Here is a 12,157-nt window from a genome sequence, read left to right as displayed (position 1 = left end):
GGCTCCTCACTGCGGCGGCTTCTGTTCTGGAGCCCAGGCTCCAGGTGCACAGACTTCGTAGTTGCAGCACGTGGGCTCAGTAGTTGTGGCACATGGGTTTCGTTGTTTGAGGCGTTGTTCAAGGCATGATGGTCTGCCGGGACCAGAGCTGGAGTCCATGTCCCCGGCATTGGCAGGCAGATTCTTATCCACTACACCACCAGGGAAGCCCACTGATCATACCTTTTTAGACCTTCAAGTGAAAGCCCACCTGTTTCCCATCACCTTCTGCTCTGTTGTATGGCTCTCACAACATCACTCCTGGAAGCGATTTGGCCAGCGTTCCCCAGTCACTGGAAGGAGCAGACTCAGTCCTCACAGGGAGCATGTTTGGTCAGTGATGGATGAGCAGCGGTTTTCCTTGGCTCCCAGGATGCAAACGTGTCCCCTTGATGATGGAGACCTTCTGATTATTCTGCTCTGTGGACCCAGCCCCGCATCCCAGGCCCAGTCGATGTTTACTGTTGGTTATAGAACAGGTGGGGCTTCCCTGACAGCTCAGCTGGTAAAGAATCCACCTGCAATGCAGGCGACCCAGCTTCGACCCCTGGGTCAAGAAGATCCCCTGGAGAAGGGATGGGCTACTCACTCCAGTGCTGTAGCCTCGTGGAGAATTCCACGGACAGAGGAGCCTGGCGGGCTACAGTCCATGGGGCGACACAAAATTCCAACGTAGCTGAGGAGTGTGATTGAGTAGGAGGGCTGTCTGCTGGGACAGACCCCCGAGAAACAGCTGGTTAAAGGGGAGTGTGTGCCTGCGTGCACATGTTTTTTGAGCTTTCCTGGTGGCTCACTCAGTAAAGAATCCACCTCCTGGTGCAGGACACATGGGTTCCATCAGTGGGTCGAGAAGATCCCCTGCAGAAGGAAATGGCAACCCACTCCGATATTCTTGCCTGGAGAATTCCATGGACAGAGGAGCCTGGTGGGCTACAGTCCATGCGATCATAGGAGTCGGACACGACTTAGCAAAGAACAGGTGAGGGAAACAGCACATGCTGGGCTCAGCGCAGGATGATTTTTTGAGACATGAATGGATACAAATTTGTGTTCTCTGTAGTTTTCTTTCCCCTACATTTCCCAAGAAAGGAGCCAGGGCTCCATATGTTTATTGAGGCGCCATTAAAGACAACCTCTCTTCCTGCTTGACGTCAGCTTTCACCACAAGTGTAAACTCACTGAAGGGCTTATTTGATGTTTTTAGAGCAGGATGGAGATGAGGTGAGTGTCTTCTGAAGGGAGATGGGCCAGAAATCCCCAGAGACTGGCCGGCCCCTCCAGCAGCAGGGACCAGCAACTAGGGGACCCCGTCACCTGGACTTCCTGGCCAGGAAAGGGCAACAGAGCTGCCTCTTCCACCGGGACCACGTGGCTGCCCGCCGACCCTCCGCTGCCGTCAAGATGGACCAGAGGCGACAGCCTGCTTGTGACTGGGGGCCGCAAACGCCTTCCCAGTGCTTTTGCTGCCCTGAGCCAGGGGGCCGGAGCTCCTGAAATGACAGAGATGGTATTTCCTGCCTGCTCAGTAGAATGGCAAGCTCCATTTTCTTTGATTTATTGAAAATGAAGAAAAGCGACACTTCCTGCACCCCTGGATTAGTGGCTAATTGATTGCTGAGACCGTTGTAAACTCAGACTATTGTAAACCGCCTGGAACTCGGTTCACATGGATGGGAGATCAGTGTCTAATTGTTTCCTTCCTCTTCGTTCTAAGCTGCTCACGTGCGGTGGGCTCTGGGGATGCTGGGGAGAGAGGGTAAGAGGACCCAGCCCGGCCTGAGGAGCCTGTGGTCTGGGGAGGGCTCCGCCGCCTGCGGGGGCTGGGTTTCTGGAGGAGTGGAAAGGAGAGGGAGCTGGAGGAGGGGCGTGGTCCTGCCTCTCCTGGCAGGGCTCTCTGGACTCCGTGCTGGTACCCTGCTGAGCATCACCAGGTGTTTGGAAGTCATGATGCTCTCAGAGGAGCCTTAATGAGGTAGAGGGAAATTTACAATTGGATTAAATCAGTGTGGCCCCGGGTGGGTTGGCAGTGCCCGGAGGGTGCTACTCCAGCACTGGGGCCCCATCGGGGGACTCTGCTCCCACCAGCCCCTCTTCTCCTTCCAGCCCTCACTTACTCTTGCCCGATCAGCAGATTTGCATTCCTTGAGGACCCATTGCATGTGGACAGCGCTGAGCTAGGTGAGAATCAGACCAACTGTGAACAAGATGAATCCAAAGAGGAGGTGGTGATTTCAGCCTCCAAGTCCTGGGAGCGATATAGAAAAAGACAATACTCCAACTGTCCTTTCTCTTGTGGATTATCTACGGGCCCTGGGGGCTCCAGGGAACCGCAGAGGATGCTCTGATCCTGAAGCACGCCAGAACCCCTAGACAAGGGCAATGAAGGACATAGTCATTCATTTTAAAAACTGAGATGTGGAACCTCCCTGGTGGTTCAGGAGTTAAGAATCTGCCTTGCAATGCAGGGGACACAGGTTTGATCCCTGGTCTGGGAAGATCCCACATGCTTCGAGGCAACTACGTCCATGAGCCACAGCGACTGAGCCTGCGCACCCTAGAGCCTGCGCTCTGCAACGAGAGAAGCCCCGCAGTGAGAAGTCGCGCAACATGACTGCAGAGTAGCCCCGGCTCATGCAGCTAGAGAAAGCCCGGGTGCAGCAGTGAGGATCCAGTGCGGCCAGATATCAATAAATAAATAGAATTAAAATTCAAACACTGAGGGGCAATTGCCATATAACACTGTGTTAGTTTCAGGGTCACCACATAAAGATTGGGTATTTGTATACCTCGTGAAATGACCACCGCCATGTCTAGTGAACACCCATAAATACACGCGGTTACAAAAAGGTTTTTTTTCTCATGATGAGAGCTTTCAAGATCTACTCTCTTAGCAACTTTCAAATATGCAGTACAGTATTATTAACTATGGCCTTCCCCGGTGGCTCAGCAGTAAAGAATTCACCTGTGATGCAGGAGAGGTGGGTTCGATCCCTGGGTTAGGAGGATCCCCTGGGGGAAGGCACGGCAACCCACTCCAGCAATTCTTGCCTGGGAAATCCCGTGGACAGAGGAGCCTGGCGGGCTGCAGTCCATAGGGTCACAAAGAGTCAGACATGACTGAGTGACTGAGTACAGCAGCATTATTAACTATCGTCTCCATGTACAAACATCCCCAGGGTTTGTTTCATAACTGGGATCTGTAGCTTTTGACTCATATTCACTGTTCTTAAGCTGCAAGTCCAAAATGAAAGACGATGGAGAACGTGTAGGAGAAACTTGCAGTGGCTTTCGTGTTGCGTGTCTTCATTCACGGTTACTCCCTTTTACACAGCCCTCCAAGCATGAGCAAAACAGCACAGAGCACTCAGAGCTGTCGGCTTCACCCTTCACCCCCTCTCCATTGCCCCGTGTCTCCTAGCGGGAGAGTGAATTAATAAGTCAGGAGTTAGGACCCAGAGATAGTTCTCAGACTTACGCGATCTGACAGCTGACTGGGAATCAATGAGGTGTGCTTTCAGAGACCTCAGGCTGATACCAGCCAGCTTGAGTCTGGTTTCCCCTATCCAGGTGTCCTTATCCTCTGGGTTCCACTCTGGACTTTGAAGCTCTGCGTTTTCTCTTCAAAACCCCCCTTTCTGATGGAAATATCCTGTTGTTAAAGAGGAGGAAGGCATTATCTCTCTCCAGCCGACATCATAATGCTTGCAGACTTTATCCTGGTGTTCAGCGTCCTTGGTGTCACCCACTCAGGTAAGCTCAAGTTGAAGCAAGTGAAAACTTGATCGTTGCTGCTGCTGATAATGTCAGGATTAAAAAATGTGATGTGTAGGTATTTTTTGGTTACTCTTTAAGATAACCTTTAAAAATGTAGCTCCAATGAGGAATTCCATGAAGTCTGTATATTGCTAAAGAAATCATATGAATTCCATAATGTTTATACTTTTGCCATTGACTGTGTTATTCCTTTGGAATCACTATGAGCTTGGTAGGAAGATATGAAAGCAGGGGAAATGTTATCAAGTGTACTGAATGGTACTCAGAGAACTGTTAAAATATTCGGCATAGGGATTGATTATGTCAACATTTTAGTGTCGTATTTATTAACAATCACTATAGCTGTGCATAGATGCTTATTGTCCAAGATATCGTGCAGATATAGAAGTACATTCATACATTTGTGCGTGGAGGTATATTTAGTATGTTTTTACATCACAGTTAAGCAGATGTCCGTGAAGCTGTGCGAGTTTTCTGTGACTATCATCCGCCAGAAAATAAAGGCATTTTTAATAAAGAATGAGGACAAATAAAGGAGACAGAGGGCATGAAAGGAAAGTGGGAGAAAGTAACTGGGAAGCTTAGGGAACAGTGGTCACCGTCATCTGCCGGCTTTCTGGGTGTAGGAATCATTTCACTTTTCCTGGGACTTAAGAGCAGAAAGCTCTTCCCCTGACACCAGATTCCATACAGAGCCAGGAGACAGATGGAGAGAAAACAGTGTAGTTCCTGTAGCAATTTGTATTTATTTGTCACTAGGGTTTTGGCCATGTATGAGTATTGTCATTTTCAGATGGAGAACCAGAGGCACTGAGATTGACTTGCCCAAGTCCTGAAATAACTCTTGGATTTAAAATCCTGTGACTCACACACACACCTGAACATTATTATATCTTCAAAAACGTAGCCTGTGCTCACACCTGGGGCTCAAAAACACACAGTCATTTCTAAGTGCAGAGAGCACTGAATCCAGTTTGAAATATCACTAAATTTGATTTCTTCAAAGTCTTTTTTAATTGAAGTATAGTTGATTTACAGTGCTGGGTCAGTCTCTGCTGTACAGCAAAGGGACTCGGTTATAAAAATATATACGTTTTTTAAAGTGGTTTTTTCCCGTTATTTTTAATCCCAAGAGACTGGATATAGTTCCCTGTGCAGTTTAGTAGGACCTCGTTGACTGTCCATTCTAAATAGTTGGCAGCTACTAATCCTAAACTTGCAGTGCCCCTTGCCAATCATAAAAATGATAATAAACTTCTGTGTGTTTCAGCATGCAATTAATCATAAACATAATCAGCTTCTATGCAATTCATGTCTGGTGTTTCTCTGCCTTAGTTACTAGAGCATCCGATTTCTCATGCAGGAATTGATTCCCAGCACTCTTTGTGCAGAGAAGCCATCTCCCGGGTCAACAGGGCTGGTTAGCATAAACCCGCAGGCTCTCCCTCAGCAGGCTCACCCGCACCTGCTCCTCTGCACACAGTGACAACTGCATAAGACGGTTGGAATCGGACAAGAGCCTGGCCCCCGGCTTTCCTACGTGTGCTGCGGGAGTCTGGAAATGTGTGCCTAGCTGTATGCACCTGTCACAGATCCGTAACAAGTCCATGTAGTCACCTGTGGTCACTCTGCAGTTTGTGAGCGTTTCTAGATCCGCTGGAGAGTCTCTTTCTATTTCTAGATCTGTGCCACCTTTCCTTAAGTTCAACTTCTCTGCTCATCGTAAAGAAAACAGTTTCCCTTTCTCACACAAAGCTACCTTTTTCAAATGGCAAGGCACAAGCCCTCATTTCTGTTTTCCTGGTCTTGGTGGAAGGATTGCTGTCTATGGCCACACTTTTGTCAACTCCAGAAATAGGGACAGAATCTTATTCCCCTTCCCATCACTCTTAACTCAAGATGACGTGTGTTATTCATTAAAAAAATATTTACTGCAGGTCTACCGTGTCCTAGGAATTGTTCCAGGGTGGGGGATGCATGGAGGAATGAATCGTTGTTCTGAGAAGCTCTCATGCTAGCAAAAAGCCATCAAATATTTATTATTTGAGTCCCTCCTGAGGGCTAGCTATACATGTTGGCAGAAGAGGCTATTTGTGGGAATAATTTTTTTTTTGGATGAGGTAGTAATAATGAATGAAAGGCAAAACGAAAATACACCAAAAGGTGTCAAACAAAGCATATACCTCTCTCAACAATACTTGCTGAGATCTGAAATTCTTCAATTATCTGTTTTCTCTCCTAGCTGAGAATAAACAGGGGTGGCATTTTCAGTAAAATCATAAATAATCATGGGAAGTTTCACCTATTAAGTTTGAAGTAGGGTTCATTTATATCATACGTTACAGGTGTACAATATGGTGACTCTCAACTTTTTAATCATTTTATTTGTTTGCTTATTTTTGGCCATGCCGGATCTTCGTTGCTGGGCTCTTCTCTAGTTGCGGCGAGCAGGGCCTCCTCCTCGGTATGGTGCTCGGGCTTCTCACTGAGGTGGCTTCTCTTGTTGGGGCTCCCAGGCTCTAGAGCACAGGCTCAGTAGCTGTGGGCTTAGAGGCATGTGGGATCTTCCTGGATCCGGGCTTGAACCCACCTCTCCTACCTTGGCAGGTGGAGTGTTTACCACTGAGCCCCCAGTTCAGTTCAGTCACTCACTCATGTCCGACTTTTTGCGACCCCATGAATTGCAGCACGCCAGGCCTCCCTGTCCATCACTAACTCCGGGAGTTTGCTCAAACTCACGTCCATTGAGTCGGTGATGCCATCCAGCCATCTCATCCTCTGTCGTCCCCTTCTTCTCCTGCCCTCAATCCCTCCCAGCATCAGGGTGAGCCCCCAGGGAAGCCCTGATTCACAATTTTTATGAACAACTCCCTTTACGTTGTTTTTCAGTTGCAAAGTCATGTCTGACTCTTTGCAACCCTGTGGACTGTAGCCCTGTCCATGGGATTCTCTAGGCAAGAATACTGGAGTGTGTTGCCATTTCCTTCTCCAGGGGATTGTCCCAACCCAGGGATAAAAATCTACATCTCCTGCATAGGCAGGTGGATTCTTTACCACTAAGCCACCAGGAAAGCCACACTTCCTCCATGGTTACTCTAAGGTATTGACTATATTCTCTGTGCTGTGCACATGTCCTCGCAGCTTACTTATTCCTAACGGCTTGTTCATCTTTATCCCCTGCCTTGTATTACCCTCCCCTGTCCGCACTGGTAACCACTGGTTTGTTCTTTTTACCTGAGAGTCTGCTTCTTTTCAGTTATATTCACTGCTTTGTCGTCTTTTTATCATCTATTGAGTTTTATCAGTTATTCATATTTCAGTGTGAGAGAGTTTGTCAAAATTTTGATGAAAGTGTTTATTGATGTAGGGGTGAGGAGGGCACAGAGTCTGAGCCTCCAAAGAAAGGAGAGGAAACAGTCCTGAGGAATAAAGAGAGCAGAGCCTCAAGTCCTAGGTTCCAAAGAAAAATTGGTCTCAAGCTGGTTCTGGGCAGCCGATCCAAATCTGTCTCGATTCCACCCTCTGGCGTGGAGAGAGCCCTAAGCTCATCACAGCCAGCACCCGGTCCCCGGCTCTTTTTGTATTTTGGGGAACAGCAGATATTGGCAATAAGTGGTCGCGTTTGTGGCTGTTTCACAGATGTCAAGAGCCTGGAGGCACAGAGCGTGTGGGTGGCTGCACTTTCCCCGTCATCTTCGGCCCTGCTTTCACAGCCTGGAATCCGGAGCAGACTCTCGTCTCTGAGTCTGAATTCGGGGCCTCTCCATGTGGATAAATATTAATTAGATTCTTCATTCTATTGAGTGATGAGTTTGGCAAGAGGCTCGGTGGCCTGAGCCGAGGGCAGTGAGCCCTCCTGCAGCACGGCCCCTGCCCAGTTTCAAGCGGAGGATGCCGCTAGGATCAGGCAGGGCGTTGCAGCCCTGTCTGTCTGTCTGTCTGTCCTCCGCATTGCTCTCAGGTGCACTCTGGTTCTTCCTTTTTTTTTTTTTTTGGCCCTTTGCCTGTGGGGCTGCTTATATGGTCCCAGGGGAAAGATTTTGACAAAGAAAACTGAGGCAAAACGGTTAAGTAGAAATGGGAGTTCCCTAGCAGCGCAGTGGTTAAGACTGTGCTTTCACAGCTGAGGCCAAGGGCTCAGTCCCTGGTCAGAGAACTAAAATCCCACAAGCCACATGGCAGGCAAAAAAAAAAAGACTAAGAAAAAGAGAAGAAAGGGAGAGAAACAAGTTCCAGGGGGAAGCAAAATTTCTTTTTCACCAAAAGAGATGGTGAAAAGCATTTCTAACAGGCAGCATGCACTCTCTGAAGATGTATGTGTGCATTAGACAGTGTGAATGTGTGTGTATGTTGGGGAGGCTACAGGGAAGCGTGGGGAGAACCTTGTCCAGTCTGAAGCAGGATGGCTCTGTTCTGTGACTGTAAAGCGCTGGGCATCCCCTTCCTCAGAGAGTGACCTCAGAGCAGCACCCGTTCAAGAAGCCCACCCCTGCCCCTCAAAACCCACAGCAAAGCAGCCTGCTGGATGCCCCCTGCTGCAGAGGAGGTTGGGGGTTACAGAACACTCTCAGCAGGGTCAAGTGTCTCCCCAAGACGGCACAAACACCACCCGGGACCTGGTTTAAGAACACCATGCTCCCCAAAGATACACAACTTGAAACAACAGTTTGGAAAATACAGTGCTACCCCCACAGCAACAAAAATAGCAGCAACATTGAGTGTGCATTCACAGACGTGAACTGCTGGAGCAGATTTTATGTGCCAGGGAGACACGCTGGAGGGAACAGTCTTTGCCTCCTTAATCCCTGAAGAACTTCATGAGCTGGTGGAAAGGATGGCAAGCTGGGAGTCAGAAGACCACAGCGCCCCTCATTCTGTGGGTGGCCCCTCCCAGTTCTCCTGGGTCTTCACCTGTAAAGTGAGGGGCTTACGTGTCTGAAAGTCCTTTCCAGCTCTACTGTCCTCATGTCTTTATCATTCCTCTTTCTCTCCTCTTTGATTAATGCTGAAATGCTCTCCCATCCCTCCCCCCTGGAAGCTGACTCTGGGGAACGAAACCCCCACAGCAGAGCGGGGAGGAGCCTCACTTATCTTCCAAGAGCAGTTTTCTGACTTGTCAGTGAATCACTGAGATGTAACTTAGAAGAGTGGTCTTATCTAATGAGTTTGAAATATAAGTCCATTTGCAAAAATATGGTTTACACACAACTTCTCAGGAATCTGTTTCTTTCTTAAATTTGTTTTTTAAGTTTTATGGAAGTATAGTTGATTTAGTGTTGTGCTAATTTCTGCTGTATAACAAAGTGATTCAATTATACGTGCATATATTCTTTTTCATTTTTTTCCTCCATTATGGTTTATCATAGGATATTGAAATAGGTCCCTGTGCTATACAGTTGGGACCGTGTTGTTAAATTAATTGATTAATTAATTTTGCTGCATTGGGTCTTAGTTGGGGCCCAGGGGACCTTCTTTGCTGCACGTGGGATTTTTCACTGGGCCGTGTGAGGTCCCCTAGCTGTGGCACGCAGGCTTTTCTCGGTTGTGGTGCATGGGCTCCCGAGCACGAGGCCTCCGTAGTTGCTGTGTGAAGCTTTAGTTTCCCTGCAGCATGTGGAATCTTAAGTTCCCTGACCAGGGATCAAACCCACGTTCCCTGCGTTGGAAGGCAGACTCTTAACCACTGGACCGCCAGGAAGGTCCCTATCCATCTTATACATCACCGTTGGCATCTGCTAATCCCACCCTCCCAGTCCTTCCCTCCCCGACCCCCTACCTTGGCAACCACTAAGCTCTTCTCTATGTCTGTGAGTCTGTCTCTGTTTCATAAATAAGTCCGTTTGTGTCGTATATTAGAAGGAATCCATTTATTTCTTGAGACCACTTGTCCTGCAAATCCTGAGAACATCTGTGGTTTTACATCTTCTGGAGCCACGAGCTGGTCCCGTGCCCCGACCCCTCAAGAAAATTATAGCCTTCTGTGCATTTATTCATTCATTTGCTCATTCCCTAGAATCAGCTCATGTTTACTGAGGCCCTAGCCTTGAAGAATCAACATGGAAGTCCTTGCCCTGCCTCATAACATCCTATTTTATAAGAACAAACCAGAAACATTTCCAGGCCTGTCCTCTACATCTGCTTCAATAACATCGATGACTTCAGTTTCTATTTGGGGAAGATACTAGGCAGAAAGCATCCAACCTTTGGCCTTTGTCTTCTCTTTATTGGTAAGGTCTGTTTTGGTCAAGACCCTTTTGTACTAGTCAGCTCAGGCCACCATAACAAAATACCACAGACTGGGTGCTTGAAAGAAACTTCTTTTCTCACTGTCCTGGAGACTAGAAATCCATGAGCAAGGTGTCTGCAAGCTTGGTGTCTGGTGAGAGCGCCCTCCTGGCTGTAAACAGCTGCCTCTGGCTGTGTCCCCACATGACCTCCCCTCTGTGCTACCCGGAGGAGAGTCCAGGGGTCCCCTCCCCTTCTTATGCGGACCCCAACCCTGTCGGACTAGGGCCCCACCCCTATAACCAGACTTAGCCTTTATTACCTCTTGTTAGGTCCTGTCTTCAAATGCTGGCTTCCCTGGTGGCTCAGCGGTAAAGAATCCACCTGCCAACGCAGCAGCTGCAAGAGATGCGGGTTCAGTCCCTGGGCTGGGAGGATTCCATGGAGGAGGGCATGGCAACCCCCTCCAGGATTCTTGCCTGGAGAATCCCATGGACAGAGGAGCCTGGCGGGCTATAGCCAGTAGGTTCACAATGAGTCAGACATGACTGAAGCAACTTGGCACACACACATCTCCAAATGCAGTCACGCTGGGGGTTCGGGCTTCAACATATGGATTTTACAGGACAAACATCCAGCCTGTAAGAGGCAGGACAGAACCACACCTTTTCCTCCTCAACTCAGATGGCAGCTCGGCTTCTGACGTGGGTCACAGAGTCAGAACCCACACAGTCCTGAGAGCACGTCTGCTCGCTTCCCTCTGGAAGCTGGTGAAGAGCAGGGTCCAGCCGTCCTCTCAGAGCGAGTGGGCTTGGGGGCCACAGGGGCTGAGGAAGGTCAGGTCACAGTCTTAGGAGACCCTTCCCAGCACGCAGCTCCCACTGCCTGCAAACTGACAGGTTATCCTGCCAGGAAGAAAGTTCCATGGCCCAGTCTCTGCCTTTCTTAGGATGCTTCTCACACATCCCAAACCATGATGGCGTAAGGCCATTCCAGCCAAGAAGCCCATACGGTATGCATGAGTGGTGCGTGTTGTGTGTGTGCGGTGGGTGTTTCGTGTGTGTTGTGTGTGATGGATGTGGTGTGTGTGTGTTGTGTGTAGTGTTCGTGGTGGGTATATGTGTGGTATGTGGTGCCTGGTGTGTTGTGGTATGTGTGGTGTGTATGTGGTGTATTTATATGCATTGTATGTATGGTGTGTGTCTGGTGTGTGTTGTGCATGGTGGGTGTGTGGTGGGTATGTGTGTGGTATGTGTGATGTGTGTATTGTGTGTGGTGTGTGGTGTGTGTGTGGTGTATATGATGTGTGTATGTGGTGTGTGTGGTGGGTGTATAGTGTATATGTGTTGTGTGGTGTGTGTGTGTGGTGTATATGTGGTATGTGTGATGTGTGTGGTGTGTGTGGTGTGTGTGTGGTGTATATGTGATGTGTGTATGGTGTGTGTGGTGTGTGTGGTGTGTGTGGTGTGCGGTGTGTGTGTGGTGTTTATGATGTGTGTGGTGTGTGTGGTGTATGTGTGGTGTGTGTGATGTGTGTGGGGTGTGTGACGTGTGTGGTGTGTGATGTGTGTGGTGTGTGTGATGTGTGTGTGCAGTGTGTATGTGATGTGTGTGTGTGTGGTTTGTGTGATGTGTGTGTGGTGTGTATGTGATGTGTGTGTGGTGTGTGTGTGGTGTGTGTGTGGTGTGTGTGGTGTGTGTGGGGTGTGTGACGTGTGTGGTGTGTGTGATGTGTGTGGTGTGTGTGATGTGTGTGTGCGGTGTGTATGTGATGTGTGTGTGTGGTGTGTGTGATGTGTGTGGGGTGTGTGACGTGTGTGGTGTGTGTGATGTGTGTGGTGTGTGTGATGTGTGTGGTGTGTGTGATGTGTGTGTGCGGTGTGTATGTGATGTGTGTATGTGGTGTGTGTGATGTGTGTGTGGTGTGTATGTGATGTGTGTGTGGTGTGTGTGTGGTGTGTGTGATGTGTATGTGCGGTGTGTATGTGATGTGTGTGTGTGGTGTGTGTGATGTGTGTGTGGTGTGTATGTAATGTGCATGTGTGGTGTGTGTGGTGTGCAGTGTGTGTGTGGTGTGTGGTGGATATGATGTGTGTGTGGTGTGTGTGTGGTGTGTGTG

The 12,157-nt window shown here is 48.8% G+C and overlaps 1 protein-coding gene across 1 annotated transcript in view; it reads left to right on the top strand.

The window, feature by feature from the left end:
• Positions 1-3,737: 3,737 nt before the first annotated feature.
• The window catches only part of CHRNB3 (cholinergic receptor nicotinic beta 3 subunit), a 30,731-nt gene continuing 22,311 nt past the window's right edge, over positions 3,738-12,157 (top strand). Inside the window, exon 1 of the mRNA XM_068970470.1 lies at positions 3,738-3,789. Within this exon, the coding sequence (XP_068826571.1) occupies positions 3,738-3,789 (52 nt within the window). The remainder of the gene's footprint in view (positions 3,790-12,157) is intronic.

The sequence above is a fragment of the Capricornis sumatraensis genome, chromosome 4 (assembly GCF_032405125.1).
Source record: "Capricornis sumatraensis isolate serow.1 chromosome 4, serow.2, whole genome shotgun sequence".
NCBI classification, from domain to species: Eukaryota; Metazoa; Chordata; class Mammalia; order Artiodactyla; family Bovidae; genus Capricornis; species Capricornis sumatraensis.
This window is presented reverse-complemented; position numbering and strand designations above follow the sequence as displayed.